General features: G+C 39.7%; 1 protein-coding gene and 1 pseudogene across 1 annotated transcript; one reads left to right on the top strand and one right to left on the bottom strand.

Moving 5' to 3' along the window:
* Nucleotides 1–9,746: 9,746 nt before the first annotated feature.
* On the bottom strand, nt 9,747–11,037 carry LOC141826985 (putative arabinose 5-phosphate isomerase; annotated as a pseudogene).
* Nucleotides 11,038–13,089: 2,052 nt separating this feature from the next.
* Nucleotides 13,090–13,866, top strand: LOC141825900 (EG45-like domain containing protein). Its single transcript, XM_074713167.1, has 3 exons — nt 13,090–13,201; nt 13,330–13,609; nt 13,694–13,866. The coding sequence occupies exons 1-3, from the start codon at nt 13,090–13,092 to the stop codon at nt 13,698–13,700; spliced, it is 399 nt and encodes a 132-aa protein (XP_074569268.1). The 3' UTR covers nt 13,701–13,866.
* The last annotated feature ends 3,085 nt before the right edge of the window (nt 13,867–16,951 follow it).

The raw sequence follows: 16,951 nt of genomic DNA, 5'->3' as shown, positions 1-16,951 counted from the left end.
CAACAGTTTGGTCTCATAGTGCTATTGATATTATACTTCTGATCTTTGGACAAACAATCACTCCTATGCAATTCCTAGCTCATATGGGTCATAAACTATTACTTTTACCATTAATTTTGTTGTCTTGATCAGTCTAAATCCATATAGAAGTGTTGACCAAACACTGCATTGTGTTCCTTAAACCATATCGAATTGTAATATGCATTCAACTTCCATCTTTAAGTAGTATTGCATCATGTAGCACATATGTCCAAAACTATTATGAGGACCTTGATTGCTCAGGATGCACACCCAGGCACTACATTGCAGTCTTTAAGCTCTAGAGAGTTATAAGATGCATTCATTTCCTATTCCTCAATAGAATGTATCATGTTGTCAAAACTACTACATGAACCTAGACTGCTTATAATGCATATCCAAGCACTGGCTTGCATTCTCCAAAGCATATAGGGCTGTGAGATGCATTATCTTTCACTCTTGAGCAGCCTATATTAGTGTAATCATTTTCTAAGTGGTCGGGTTTGATATTGAATTTTGATATTTGTGTCAAGGGTTTAAATTAAGTTTTGTATTTGTATTTTATATGTGTGTTAAGTTGTGAAGAGACTTGATAGATATATGTTCCGGCTGGATGTCGTAGACAGTCAAGCCATCAGTCAAGATTATGTCATCTCAACCATCATCGACTCCGCGAGTACCTTGATCTATAAATAGAAACTGAACGAGTGGATTAGCTGAGTGTCGGGGATTCCTGGCAGACCACTCCGACGCTCAAATTAGCAAAAAACAGAGAGAAAAAAGAACGATAAGTGGAAATCACTAGAGTCTTTCCATACATGAGGGGGGAGCTTATATACCCGCCTGAGGGGACAATGTGACTGACCCGAGGCAAGCGGTTGTTGTGTCTTGAGGGGACAAGTTATGCGAATTGTTAACAAGTGTGGCATCTAGGGGACCAAGCCTGCCACCTCGTAACCACCTTATTACTCGACCGTGTGGATTATTCTCGCCTTTTAGCCGTGAGCAGGGGCAGAAGAGGATCTAGAGAGTCAGGTCTGACAACCTAGTAACCGCCCTGACTCTTTGGCAGGGTTCGCATGTTTGATTGTCTTTTAGTGCTGAAGGTAGCTAAAGGGGGCATACCCGAGTTAGGATTGGGTAGAGGGTCTGGGTCGGCCGAAGCTGAGCAAAGTGACCGATCGTGGCCGAGCTAATAGAGTGACAGAGTGGCTGAGCTAACTGAATGACCGAGCATGGCCGAGCCGATAAAGTGACAGAGTGGCTGAGCTGACTGAATGACCGAGCTGATAAAGTGATAGAGTGGCTGAGCTGACTAAATGATCGAGCATGGCCGAGCTGACTAAATGACCTTCGGGTCAGTTAGAGGGCCATGAAAGCCAAGTCGGGTTGGTGGGGGTTAGGTTGAATGCGGCTGTGGTTGGGCTGGTCAAAAGGGGTTGGACCATGGACCCTATCTTGCCACATCATATTGACTCTTGACTTCCTTTGCCACGTAAGATCACTCAGGATTCGCCACATCACTAGCCTCCCCTTTAAGTCTAGTCGAAAGAGGCGTTAGCGAACTAAATAGACAATAACTAGTGTAGGGAGTAGAGCTACCCGCTCCAAATCAACGAGCGTCAAGGGGCTCAGTAATGAGGGGTCGGATGGCCTGGCACCGGGCTTTGGCTGTCAATCCAAGATTTGACCTTATTTAATGCATCCAGATACGTGATTGACATAAATACCAAGGAGTATATCTTCGCATTAATAAAGTCGGCGTGCTACGACATCCGTACGGTCAAAGGCGACATCGCGTCACCACGTATCAAGGAATGTCAGATTTCTCATGGTGAGGATGAGACACTTAGTCAAGATCAAGGGTCAGCATTAAACGTGAGATGAAAGGGCATAGAGAAGTTAAGCCACTAGGATTGGTCGGATGTGCGGCATAGATCCAACCACTATGAAGTAATGACGTTGATTGAAAAATATTTCAAGCCAAGGCTCGAGCTCCAAGGTGGTTTCCGCAACAGCCCTGGTAAACTTCCTGTACTCAGCGTGCGAGGCATTTAAGCAACGGCCGTGAGAAGGCCCGCCGATATAATTGGTCTCCAATGAGGGTGAATTGGAAGGCTCTCCTTCTGAGCACGCGAGCTTGGTCAGGATCGGTAGAGATCTCGCCTCTTTGTAAGAAGGCGAGCAGAGGAGTCCTCCAATCTGCTGGCTCGACCGAATGAGCTGACTGGTCAATCTGGGCTATCAAGGCGAGCAGAGGAGTCCTCCAATCTGCTGGCGAGCAGAGGAGTCCTCCAATCTGCTGGCTATACCGAATGAGCTGGCTGGTCAATCTGGGCTATCAAGGTGATCTGCATGATCGGCTCTTCTGCCACCCATTCAGTAAGGGAGCTGGTCATTTTGGCCAGCTCATCTGTTTTGACATTATCAGCTCGGGGAATCTTCTAAACGGGTACTTCTGTGAATTCCGCCTTTAACCTGGTGAAAGCCTATGCGTATATCCGGAGTCGGTCATTCTTCACCTCAAAATTTCCTTCGATTTGTTGTAACACTAATTGGGAGTTAGAGTGGACCTGAACTCTGGTGGCGCCCACTCGCTTTGCGGCTTGTAACCCAGCAAGTAAAGCTTCATACTCGGTTTCGTTGTTAGAAGTTTTAAAATTTAGCCAAATTGAAAGTTGAATCATTTCTTCTTGTGGGGAGACTAGTAGAACACCAACTCCACTTCCTTGTTTGGTAGCTGACCCGTCTACAAAGACTTTCCACATACCCTCTGATTCGACCTCGGGCATCTCTGTCAGGAAATCGGCCAAGTCCTAAGCCTTGATAGCGATGCGAGGTTGATACTGGATGTCATACTCCCCGAGTTCTACTGTCCATTTAATGAGCCACCCCGAAGTCTCGAGATGAGTTAGTACTCTTTCCAAATTGCTATTGGTCAAGACTGTGACCGGATGGAAGAGGAAGTAGGGTCGGAGTCGCCTAGTAGACAGAACAATAATCCAAGTCAATCTCTTCAAATTTGTGTATCGGGTCTCGACGTCCTTTAACAAGTGACTGAAAAATAAATAGCGTATTGAGCCTGTCCTTCCTGCTTGATTAGTATTGAGCTGATAACTGCATCGGTAGCCGAGAGGTAGATCCATAATGGTTCAACAGGCAGGGGCTTCGCCAATAGAGGTAAGTGAGCTAAATAAGCATTGAGATCTTCAAACGCCTTATTGCAAGCCTCATTCCACTCGAATCGGTGAGCTTTCCGTAAGATCTTGAAAAAAGGGAGACTGCGCTCGACAAATCTGGAAATAAATCAGGACAAAGCAGTGATACGCCCGACCAGTCGTTGGGCTTCTCTGAGATTTCGAGGGGGCAACATATTCACCAATGCTTGTATTTTTTCGGGGTTAGCCTCTATTCCTCGCTCAGTCATGATGTACTCGAGAAACCGCCCGACTCGGACATCGAAGAGGCACTTAGCCAGGTTCAATTTGAGCATGTACTTCCATAGAGTATCGCAGGTTTCTTCGATGTCGGATATGAGAGTTCTTCCGTGAGCTGTTTTAATCAATATATCATCCACGTATACATCTATATTTTGTCCTTGTTGATTTTGTTAGACCCAATCCATTAATTGCTAGTAGGTAGCCCCTGCATTCTTTAACCCAAACAGCATCACTATATAACAAAAAGTACCATCGACTGTTATAAAACTAACCTTGTCTTGATCTTCTACAGCTAGTGATATTTGGTGGTAGCCTTGGTAGGCATCTAACATACATATATACTTACAACCTGCTGTCGAGTCAACCAACTGGTCAATTCGAGACAAGGGATAGCAATCTTTGGAGCAGACTTTATTGAGATCCCGGAAGTCCATGCAATCCCACTATCTTCAACTCGCTTACAAGTTTGTTTTCTTCTTCCTCCTTCGGAGACTGACTTGGGCGTCGGAGTGGTCGAGCCAGGGACACCCCTGGCCTTCCTTCTCACTGTGTTGATGCGTGTAGGTACCAGAGCTCATCTTCTTCCACCTCGGTGCTGCGTGGCTGGTGATAGGTCCACGAGACAATCTCAACAGGAACAGTGTGCAAATAATACAAATCTAAGCTGGGCAAACAATTTTGACTTCATTACAATGGTCTAACCAAGAGCGACACTGCTTATAACTTCTAAGCAGATCACTAATGTTACGAGTCCATATATTTACCATGTCACTAGCTTCAAGAACATGTAAATAGTTACCGATGCACAGAAACATAATTTCACTACAAAATCCAGTTCTTGATAAACATAAAATCTAAATGCTACATTCTAATGACTCCTAAATCATGACGGTCATAAGAACAGGTTACTGATCGAGTTGTTTGCGATGACTAAATAGTGATCAAACCTACGGATATAGAGGTAGCAGCCTGTCGACGAGAAAAATAACTGAAAAAATATGGAACTCGCAGACTAGAAGGATTCATGGGCGGTGCCTTTTCGAAGAAAAAAAAGACGTCCATTTGCTCGCGTGACGATGGAAAAGGAGAACCATCGAGGCCTGAGTACTCGAGAACCTCAAGCTGTAGTTTTGGGAGCTAAACGGAGACGCGACGCCGCCGATCAATTCGAGAGGAACTGAGGGCGACGGCGGCAACACACAGAGCGCTATAGGTCGGGTCTGGAGGACGCTAAAAGTAGGATTTGTACTATACAATTTAATAGATTCAATTTAAAATATAATTTAATAAAGAAAACAATTTATAAGTGACATCACATAAATTGTATATATATAAATAAGTTTAATAAATTAACTTATTTTATAAAAAAAATATTTAAAAAATATTAATGATTTTTGTATAATATAACTTAAGTTTTAGAAAAATAATTATATTTTATAAAAATATTTTTAATTAATATATAATTAATTATTTATTATTATTTAAATTAATCAAATTGCTAAAAACTTTTTTTTACTTTTGAGTTTCAATTTGCTTTAACTCGAGCTATTCTTTTATAATTTTATTTGATTGTTTAAATTTTTTATTTTGAATTTATTTGATTAGTTAATAAAAATTATATTAAAAATGTGTTTATTTGTTTTGAGAATTTTTTTGTATTTATTTATAAGTTTTATAAAAAAATTTATAATCATAAGTCACTATAAAGATTAAAATATAATTTTCTAAAATGAATATATCAGTAAAAAATTTAAAATAGTAAAAATAAAAATATTAAAATGGATATGCATGCCACCGAGGATCAATGTAAAATCGAAATCATACCTATTTAGAAAAATTATAAGAGATACATTTAACATAATATAAGTATTTATTTAAACGTTCAATAAATATTTCAATCGAGGGATATAATATCATAATAAATACACTTATCACTAAAAAATACTATAGAAATGTTAGCCTGCGCGACGAATTCGTGCGCGTTCGTGCGCGACACGCGATTCACCGTCCATCACACGATTGCACGCCAGATCTGAACCGTCCAAATGTGAGAATACACAGTGTTCCGCTCCGTTCCTACTCGGCACGCCGCCGGCAGCCGCCTGTCGGCCCCGATCCGATCAGAATCCAATGGTCGACTAGCAGGCGCCGCCTTCAGGTCGGTCAGGACCCGTATTCCGACCGAATTTTGATCAAAATCGGGCCCGCAATCGGGCACGCGCGACCCACTGCTGCTGCCACCGGCCTCGCCGCGGTGTCCAGCTACCGCCGGCCACCGCCTCGGGCGCGATCAACGCGCCGCTAGTCAGCTTCGTCCGGCGTCGGATTTTGACTGGATAGTGGCCGGAATCCGACATAATTTAGTCGGATTCCTCACAGTCGACAGTGGGCGCGCCACTGCCGACCGCGTGATTTGGCTATTTTCGATCAAATTATGTTAAATTCCGACCACTAGCAGACCAGACTCCACCGCTAGATGAAGCTCCGGAGTGGCGCGTCGATCGCGCTCGAGCCAATGGCCGACAGTAGCCGGATGGCCCGGCGAGGCCAACAGCAGTGGCGGTGGATCAGCAGTGTCACACACGGCCGCGCACGAATCCGTTGCGCAGGCTAACATTGATAAGTAATCCCAGCACTCGCCAGATTAAATCTACAGAGTCTTATCATAAATTATTTTTACGATTTATTTTACTATTACGTCGAAATTCAACTTACGATTTAAATAAAATTTTGAATTATTTATGAACAATACTACATCAACTATAATAACAATTAAATATTTATTTTATTAAGTAGCATCATATATATACATATGTTATGTCATTACGTTTGATATTTTAATTTTATCTTATTTTATTATTATTAATTAAATTTTATTATTTTTTAGTGATAAGTATATTTATTATGATATTATATCCCTCAATTGAAATATTTATTGAACGTTTAAATAAGTACTTATATTATGTTAAATGTATCTCTCATAATTTTTCTTAACAGGTATGATTTCGATTTTACATTGATCCTCGGTGGCATGCACATCCATTTTAATATTTTTATTTTTACTATTTTAAATTTTTTACTTATATATTCATTTTAAAAAATTTTATTTTAATCTTTATAGTAACTTATGATTATAAATTTTTTATTAAACCTATAAATAAATACATAAAAAATCTCAAAACAAATAAACACATTTTTAATATCATGTTTATTAACTAATCAAATAAATTCAAAATAAAAATTTAAACAATCAAATAAAATTATAAAAGAATAGCTCGAGTTAAAGCAAATTGAAACTCAATAGTAAAAAAAAAGTTTTTAGCAATTTGATTAATTTAAATAATAATAAATAATTAATTATATATTAATTAAAGGTATTTTTATAAAATATAATTATTTTTCTAAAAATTAAGTTATATTACACAAAAATCATTAATTTTTTTTTATAAAATAAGTTAATTTAGTAAACTTATTTATATATACACAATTTATGTGATATCACTTATAAATTATTTTCTTTATTAAATTATATTTTAAATTGAATTTATTAAATTGTATAGTACAAACCCTACCCCTCCTTTCAGCATCTTCCAGACCCGACCTACAGCGCTCGGTGTGTCGCCACTGTCGCCCTCAGTTCCTCTCGAATTGATCGGCAGCGTTGCATATCCGTTGAGCTCCCAAAACTACGGCTTGAGGTTCTCAAGTACTCAGCCCTCGGCGGCTCTCCTTTTCCATCGTCATACGAGCAAACCGACGTCTTTTTTCTCTTCGAAGAGCATCGCCCACGAATCCTTCGAGTCCGTGAGTTCCATATTTCTTCAATTATTTTCCTCGTCTACAAACTGCTACCTCTATATCCGCAGGTTTGATCACTATTTAGTCACCGCAAACAACTCGATCAGTAACCTGTTTTTATGACCGTCATGATTTAGGAGTTATTAGAATGTAGCATTAAGATTTTATGTTAATCAAGAACTGGATTTTGTAGTGAAATTATGTTTCTGTGCATCGATAACTATTTACATGTTCTTGAAGCTAGTGACATGGTAAATATATAGACTCGTAACATTAGTGATTTGCTTAGAAGTTATAAGCAGTGTCGCTCTTGGTTAGACCATTGTAATGAAGTCAAAATTGTTTACCCAGCTTAGATTTGTATTATTTGCACACTGTTCCTGTTGAGATTGTCTCGTGGACCTGTCACCAGCCACGCAGAACCGAGGTGGAAGAAGATGAGCTCCAGTACCTACAAGCACCAACACAGTGAGAAGGAAGGTCAGGGGTGTCCCTGGCTCGACCACTCCGACACTCAAGTCAGTCTCCGAAGGAGGAAGAAGAAAACAAACTTGTAAGCGAGTTGAAGATAGTGGGATTGCATGGACTTCCGGGATCTCAATAAAGTCTGCCCCAAAGATTGCTATCCCTTGTCTCGAATTGACCAGTTGGTTGACTCGACAGCAAGTTGTGAATATATATGTATGTTAGATGCCTACCAAGACTACCACCAAATACCACTGGCTGTAGAAGATCAAGACAAGGTTAGTTTTATAACAGTCGATGGTACTTTTTATTATACAGTGATGCCGTTTGGGTTAAAGAATGTAGGGGCTACCTACCAGCAATTAATGGATTGGGTCTAACAAAATCAACAAGGACGAAATATAGAAGTATACATGGATAATATATTGATTAAAACAGCTCACGAAAGAACTCTCATATCCGACATCGAAGAAACCTGCGATACTCTATGGAAGTACATGCACAAATTGAACCCGGCTAAGTGCCTCTTCGAAGTCCGAGTCGGGCGGTTTCTCGAGTACATCATGACTGAGCGAGGAATAGAGGCTAACCCCGAAAAAATACAAGCACTGGTGAATATGTTGCCCTCTCAAAATCTCAGAGAAACCCAACGACTGGTCAGGCGTATCACTGCTTTGTCCTGATTTATTTCCAAATTTGTCGAGCGCAGTCTCCCTTTCTTCAAGATCTTACGGAAAGCTCACCGATTCGAGTGGAATGAGGCTTGCAATAAGGCGTTTGAAGATCTCAATGCTTATTTAGCTCACTTACCTCTATTGGCGAAGCCCCTGCCTGGTGAACCATTATGGATCTACCTCTCGGCTACCGATGCAGTTATCAGCTCAATACTAGTCAAGCAGGAAGGACAGGCTCAACACGCTATTTATTTTTTCAGTCAGTTGTTAAAGGACGTCGAGACCCGATACACAAACTTGAAAAGATTGGCTTGGATTCTTGTTCTGTCTACTAAGCGACTCCGACCTTACTTCCTCTTCCATCCGGTCACAGTCTTGACCAATAGCAATTTGGGAAGAGTACTAACTCATCTCGAGACTTCGGGGTGGCTCATTAAATGGACAGTAGAACTCGGGGAGTATGACATCCAGTATCAACCTCGCATCGCTATCAAGGCTTAGGCCTTGGCCGATTTCCTAACAGAGATGCTCAAGGTCGAATCAGAGGGTATGTGGAAAGTCTTTGTAGACGGGTCAGCTACCAAACAAGGAAGTGGAGTTGGTGTTCTACTAGTCTCTCCACAAGAAGAAATGATTCAACTTTCAATTTGGCTAAATTTTAAAACTTCTAACAACGAAACCGAGTATGAAGCTTTACTTGCTAGGTTACAAGCCAGAAAGCGAGTGGGTGCCACCAGAGTTCAGGTCCACTCTGACTCCCAACTAGTGTCACAACAAATCGAAGGAAATTTTGAGGTGAAGAATGACCGACTCCGGAGATACGCAGAGGATTTCACCAGGTTAAAGGCGGAATTCACAGAAGTACCCCTTTAGAAGATTCCCTGAGTTGATAATGTCAAAGCAGATGAGCTGGCCAAAATGGTCGGTTCCCTTACTGAATGGGTAGTAGAAGAGTCGATCATGCAGATCGCCTAGATTGACCAGCCAGCTCATTCGGTCGAGGCAGCAGATTGGAGGACTCCTCTGCTCGCCTTCTTACAAAGAGGTGAGATCCCTACCGATCCTAACCAAGCTCACGTGCTCAGAAGGAGAGCCTTCCAATTCACCCTCATTGGAGACCAATTATATCGGCAGGCCTTCTCAAGGTCGTTGCTTAAATGCCTCGGACCCGAGGACGCTGAGTACGTGATAAAGGAAGTTCACCAGGGCTGCTGCGGAAACCACCTTGGAGCTCGAGCCTTGGCCCGAAATATTTTATTAGCTGGCTATTTTTGACCTACTCTACAGGTACCAGAGATCATCTTTTTCCACCTCGGTGCTGCGTGGCTGGTGACGGATTCACGAGACGATCTCAACAGGAACAGTCTTGTTCCTTGCACAATGGAAGATCTTCTTTCTTCTTCATCACATCCTTCACCTGCATATGAATGGAAGAAAGATTCAAAATTGGTTTTAAGTGTGATCGAAATGTGCCACAGCAACTCAAGTGTCGAAGTTCCTAGTTACTTGAAACTGTTGAAGTATCATGCGAAAACTTATCATGCAACCATAGATGCCTGTGACTGAGATGTTTTTTAGCTCCATTTCTTGGCAGTCGGCACTGAGGTAAGACAGTTCTTGCCGAATTCCGATCTCACATTGGATAGGTTGAATTAGAACAGGCGTAATTGAGATGTTTGAGCATGATTTCTCAGGTTATCGACTCTCGGAGGGTCAAACTAACTATGTAAGCATGTAAAACAATGGGAGTTTCTAACAAAATTTTAACATAAACAAAGAACAAGATCAAGCTAGCGATAAAGATATAGCTCTTCTAAATGCAATGTGTTATGTGTGCCTCAATTTTCTTTTCAAGAACAGAGGTGGATTTGCATTTTTGGAAACGAATGGATTAAATTTTCCAACAAAAATCTGATTTTCATCTATTGAACAGCAAAATGAGCACAACAGATCGGAGTCTACCTTGAAGATGAGGCTCTTCCCAATCTTTCCGGCAGGGTGGTTCCTAGCATACTGCTCTTTGGTGAGACGCCTGGCCGCCATTAGGGCAGCAACAACAGTGTCCCCAAACACCATCTGTATCGACGCCGAGGTGACTGGAGCAAGGCCGAAGGGGCAGAGCTCGCGCTGGAGGGGAAGATGCACATTGACGTCGCAGAGATCTGCAAGGGGATTGCCCGAGCCCACGCCGGCGGAGGTGAGGGAAAGGAGACGCGCGCCCTTTGCGCGGGCGCAGGGGGCAAGGGCGAGAAGCTCCTCTGAGGCGCCGGACTTGGAAATGAGAATGAGGAGGTCACCAGGGAAAACGGCGCCGAGGTCTCCGTGGAGGGCGTCAACGGGGAGAGGAAGGCGGCACGGGCAAAGCCGAGGGACGCGATGGTCTGAGCGAGCTTTTGGGCGACGATGCCTGACTTCCCGACGCCGGAGAAGAAGATGGCGCCGGGTGCGTTGAGAAGATCCTGGGCGAAGTCCGCCGCCTGTGCGATGTCGAGGTGGTCGAAGAAGTGCTCCATGTGGCGACGCTGCGCCTGAAACAGGCGGCCGAGCTCGGTCACATCGATCTTGACGCCGGATCTGGTACTATCGATCAGCAGGGGAGGTAAAGATCCCATCTTTGGACGTCTTCTTGTCTCGCCGGAGGTCGCCGGAGAAGAGCAGAGGTCGAGACTTCTTATTGCTAAAGCAGGAAACTTCGAGTCCTATTTATTTTCCGGAATAACCGCACGCGGGAAAAATTGTTACCCAGAGAATACCGTCGAAACTCTGAGTTGAACCCTAGTTACCGATATCATTGAACCTATAATAAGAAAGGTAATAGAATGGGTTAAAAAATCTTGTAGCATAACTGTGAGATCTTAACGGGGAAGTTGCTTTATATATCTCGGGATATTAAAAGCGATGGCGATCGGCGGAATGGGGACCTGATACCGGATCTCGTCCAACGAAGCTTGAACAAGGAACGGGAGAATTTCTCGCTACACGCGCCGTACGTTATGGACCCCACTTTGAACACGTGGATCCGTTAGAGATGCTTGAATTTTGATAACGTAGATGCTGTTGTGGTTGGAGAGGATCCAGTGTGTGTCGGTCGCGAGTGACAGCTCGGGAGCATGACGTCGTGGCGCAAATCGCGTTATGAGATGGCAGCACAGCTGGCAATCCTTTGACGCTTGCTTACTTGGAGGGAGAGGAGTTGAAGATAATGAAGCTGAAAGAAAGAGCGGGAGGAGAGGGAGAAGGAAAGTAGGGGGAAAATGTTGTTTACTAAATCACTCTCTCACATAATAAAACGGTAAATGGATCAAATTTTTATGAGTAAATTTTATATTCAACATATCGTTCAACATTCATCAAATATGTGTTGAGTCAAGTCATTCATAGGGTTCGAATCTTGACAAAGTCGAATAATACCCTTTTCCATCGTAATCAATTTGTAGTTTTTTAATTTATCATTCTCACAGATGATCGTAAAACTGACCGTATGAGATCACTAGAATGACGAATTTCATCTTTTGCATAAAAGTCAAGTCATTCAAAAAAAATGATAAATCTCAGTTAACCCCATTGACTATCTCTGGGAGTGACCGGCTCGGTACCATGGAAGTTTCCCACCGGCCACCAGAGTAAATCGGAAAATGCATGCAGCGGCCAACCTAGACACCCAACATCCTTTGATTGCGCTCACCATTTAGAGGAAAAAGCCAAGTCATTCATAACTTAGACACAGATGGCTCATGATTGACATGACTTGAGAATAATTGGGTTGTGCCATAAGAGGCCCAACTTGATCCATGGGTCGGGCCAGGCCAGGCAAGAGCGGCGTGGCTCGTGAGTCGGGCCAAGCATGACTTGAAAAGGGATCATGCATGACCACGCACGACATGCATGCAAAGCTAGCCCAATTATGTTATTCTTTATCGTTGGTGAGCTTACACTTTGCCTAATTAATTTTTAAATGAAATTATAAAGTATCTACTAATTTGATTTAATCACTTTGATTAAACTATACTTAAGAGAGGATTAAACCTTAGAAAATTGTCCACATGTGGCGGCTTAATCCACACTCGTGAAGAGCTAGTTTTACTTGGTCACGACAACCATTAATTTCTTTTCTGAAACAATAAAAAAATTCATGTGTTTTCCTGAATTATTGTCTTGGTCATAAGTTTGAAAGGGACTTTATTTATTGTCAACTCTTTATTTTGTTATAACTATCAAACATTCGAGTGATTGATTAAGATAATTAACACTCAATTATCCGTTATTCGTTGTTAAGGCTACTTGTATTGTATGTTTAATTTCGATGGTTGCCTTATATCTTGCCATTTTCTTAATGAATTATCAACATTTAAGTGAAAGATGTAGCGAATCGATTTCTAGAGGATAGGAGGCAAACAAAAAGATGTTCCTACAAAAGATAGAGTGAGTTAATTTCTTGCTCCTTTCAATTCAACCTTAATCAGCTAATTGAATCATATTTTCTTCCTCCTCTATCAAGAAGGTCAAGGAACCCACCCGAATAATAGACTATTCGATTATACACTAGAAGAAGAAAAGATAGAAATATATGAAAGTCAAGACATATATATCTTCATCTTTTGGTCATACTTTTCCAACTCCTTTGCCTATAAATTTAGTTGGCATCATCTCCATCAAGAGCAAAGAAATATACTTGCTTTGAGTAATCGATTAAAATGGCTTTGGCAAAGAGCTTGGTGGTGGTGGTGGCCATGGTGATGGCTGCCCTAGTTTCATCTGTTGCTGCGGTGCCTGGAATTGCAACCTTCTACACTCCTCCTTATACTCGTTGAGCACTTTTAACCTCCTTAATTGATTAACTTTTAATTCTAGGGTACCACCTTCATTGTAGAACTACTATGACTAACATGATTTGGTATTTGTTGTTGTTATTATTGTTATGGTGTGGTTTATAGCTTCATCATGCTTTGGCTTCGAAGATAGAGGCGTGATAATAGCTGCAGCAGGAGATGGTATATGGGATAATCGTGGAGCTTGCGGTAGAAGATACAGAGTGAGGTGCACTGGTGGAACCAATGCTGTTCCAAACCCTTGTAGGAGTGGTAGTGTCACTGTCACCATCGTCGACTATTGCCCGGGATGTGCAAGCAGAGGTGTTACCATGGACCTTTCTCAGGAAGCTTTTGCTAGGATTGCTAATCCTGATGCTGGAAGGATCCGAATTGATTATACTCGGTATATTTATCTTAATTTTGAGTTTTTATTTATATGTATATATTTTATTTTACTTATTTTTTCTTGTGATCTTATTTGTTGTAGGGTGTAAGAAGAGATGAAAATATAACTAAATAAGGAAGCATGAAGACTCCAATCTCTTAAGGGATATATGAAAAGGCATCTCACTAGAGTGCTTTATATGTATAATATTTATATTTTAAAGAATGTGTGAGTGTGATCTTTTTTTTCTTGAAGATTGAGATATAAAAAAATATCCTTCAAATTTTCTTCTTCTCTATGATAGAGAAACCTCTTTCAAATTACATAGAGGCTTATTAAATAAGAATAAATAATAAAAAGTGAAGGTTTTGTGATATGTTAGAGTATGTTTGATTAGTTGTGGATTGTTGATCATGGATATCTAATTCACAAACCTTTCAAAATGTTTTATAACCTCTTTGTCAAATTCAAAATTTGAAATCGTTATGTTATGTTGACATCGATAAATTGATTTTCACTATAGTTGATTGATTCAATATAGTCATCATTCAATTCTATCATTGTGGCTTCCATTAATGATTCTATTTGAATTAGTTTCAGAATAGATATCAATTCACTTCTCATCCAAAAAGAAATACTTTGTTTGTTTGACTAGAACAATCGATTTAATGAAACCGTAAACCCATAATAGACTTTAGGATTTTGGGTATCTGATTGCTCTTGTCAATTGACTCTATCGACTAGATCCAATTCTAGTTGGCTATCATATATAGACTCAGAATAGACTTTGAAACATTGGGGTTGTTAATTTTATCAATCAACTCGATCACTATACCCTCTTTCAATTATGATCCTCCTAATGATAAAGTCTTGTCTAAGTTGAGAACTATACCCTCTTTCAAATACACATACTCTCAACTCTTAGCTCACTATACAGTTATTTCTCAGAAGCACCCAAGCTCAAGGGCGGAGCCACGTTTTACTTTAATACTACTATAGCCCGGGTGCTCCACGGTGAAACAATTTAAATTTACATAAGAATTTTTTTTTAAAGAAAATAAAAGAGCCAACCCGGGTAAAATAACTCAGAGCTCGTCGGCATAGTCCACCGTCAGATATCAACCCGGGTATAATTACCTTTGGCTCCGCCATTGCCCAAGCTCCTCCGTTCACTCTTTATGTCATCCTATCCTTTAATTAATACTACATAGAAATATCAAAATATAATTTATTTTTAAAAAACAGCTTTTATAAAAATATATTATTTTTTAAATAAATAAACAAAAACTTAGGTGCTTGAATAGGCGAACAAAAAGTTATTCCTACAAGTGAATGGATTTCTTGTTACAGTCAATTCAACCTTGGTGGCTAATTAAATTCTTCTAGACCAATTGAGTCAGCATATATCCGTATCTAACATTAATTCCTAATAAAATTTAAACTAATAATATTAATTAATTTTTTTAAATTTAAATTGCATAAACTTTTATTATAAATTATATATGAAATTAATTAAGTCGGCCAAATTAACAAAACTAATACGAAAGGAACGAAGGCCTTTCAGAGTCAGCAACTATAGCTCGATCGGCATCGAATTTCCGCTGCATCACCTAATCTAGCTAATTAAAAGGTCAATGAAAAGGAACCCTAATTAATTTTAATTACACTTGTAATATATAGAAGAAAAGTCTCAGACGCATATATATGAGTTCTTGATGCTTCTAATTTCACAAGACAGACAAACAACGGAAGAAAAAGAGAGGAATATATATGTGGAAGTCAAGAAGATTATATTGGCAGGACTTTGAAGATTTGTACATGTTGTGGAACAAGACAAGAAGGAGGACTGATAAATTTCTTCACATTTAATTTTGGGTCATATTTTTCAAACTCCTTCAATTTGCACAGGCGATCGAATAAACTTGCTATTTTTCCAATTATTTTTAGCATTTTTTCTTTGTTTTCGGTAAGTGATTAAAATGGCTTCGGCAAATTAAGAGCTTGATGGTGGTCATGGCCATGGTGATGGTTGGCCTAGTTTCATATGTTGCTACGGTGCCTGCAATTGCAACCTTAATTCTAATATAATACTCCTTTTTGTATGCGTTGAGTACCTTTAATCTTTCTTCTTCAGCAAAAGTTGGAGTTCGCCACTCCAACTATCTTACATGGTCAGTCTCATGATCATCTATGAAGAGGTAAACGAGAAACTGCAATTGGTTACGACGAAGGAAGACATTGTCTCGGCTTCGTCGAGATTTGATCTTTATCCACTTCAGCAATTCTGTTTCATCGTAACCAACTTAGTTATGTTCCGAATGACAAGAGTACCTTTAACCTACTTAATTATTTTTCAAGATATCAACACCTTCCTTCTTCATTTTGTTGAACGGTTGCAACTAATTAACATGATTAAGTTTTGATATTATTATTATTATTATTATTATTATTATTATTATAGTCTCACATCGTGCTTTGGAAACAAAGATAAGGCGTGCTAATTCTATATGGGATAACCCCGTGGCTTGCGTGCGGGAGGAGTTATATGGTGTGATGCACCGGTGGAATCAATACGGTTCCAAACCTTTACCGGGGTTCATCATCGTTGACTATTGTCTAGGATGAACAAGTAGTAAATGTGTTACCATACATGGACTTCTCTCTGAGAGCTTTTGTGATTTATCATACTCAATAATATTTTTTTATTTCTACATATGAATTTATTATTATTATACTTATTTAGTTTAATTTGTGATCTTAGCATTAAAAAAATATGAAAAGATTAGAGCTAATAAATAAGGAATTGGATATCGAGAGAAAAATAAGGAAGGAGGATTACCACTACAAGAATATTGAGTTATAGCGATGGAATATTCCATTGCTAATCAAGTGTTAATCATGATTAACAATTGATTATCGATTGATTTTTCTCTTCTTTAAAAAAAAATCGATCGCTGACATGCTTCCCATGCATTGACTAAACATATTAATTAAGATATGTTGTTTGAATTCAATTCTAGAAGTTTGATAACAACAATGAGGATGCTCAATAATTCTTACCTTACATTCCTCAATTTATTTATTTATTTATTTATGCATAACTGAAAAATTAAGAATGGTAGATATATAATTTGACTAAAAGAGAAAACTTGGCAAGGTAGACAAAAAAGTTATTCCTACAAGTCACAAAGTGAATGGATTTCCTGTTACATTGATAATTAAATTAAATTCTGCTAGACCAATTGAGTCAGCATCTATATATCTAACATTCCTCATAATTGTTTAAAAAAATTTAATCAAGATTTTGTTTTTTAAATTTAAATTGCATAAAATTTTATTATAAATTATCAAAGATGGCCT

This window comes from Curcuma longa, chromosome 4 (assembly GCF_044706935.1).
Source record: "Curcuma longa cultivar G26 ecotype Majalengka, Jawa Barat chromosome 4, ITB_CL_G26_1.1, whole genome shotgun sequence".
Taxonomy (NCBI): domain Eukaryota; kingdom Viridiplantae; phylum Streptophyta; class Magnoliopsida; order Zingiberales; family Zingiberaceae; genus Curcuma; species Curcuma longa.
Note: the sequence above shows the minus strand (reverse complement) of the source record. Positions and strands in the feature narration are given on the sequence as shown.

What these genes read in the sequence shown, in the direction of transcription:
- LOC141825900 (XM_074713167.1), top strand. Translation starts at nt 13,090, where the DNA reads ATGGCTTTGGCAAAGAGCTTGGTGGTGGTGGTGGCCATGGTGATGGCT. An exon ending in CTACACTCCTCCTTATACTC is followed by an intron (nt 13,202 to 13,329) that starts GTTGAGCACTTT and finishes TGTGGTTTATAG; the next exon opens with CTTCATCATGCTTTGGCTTC.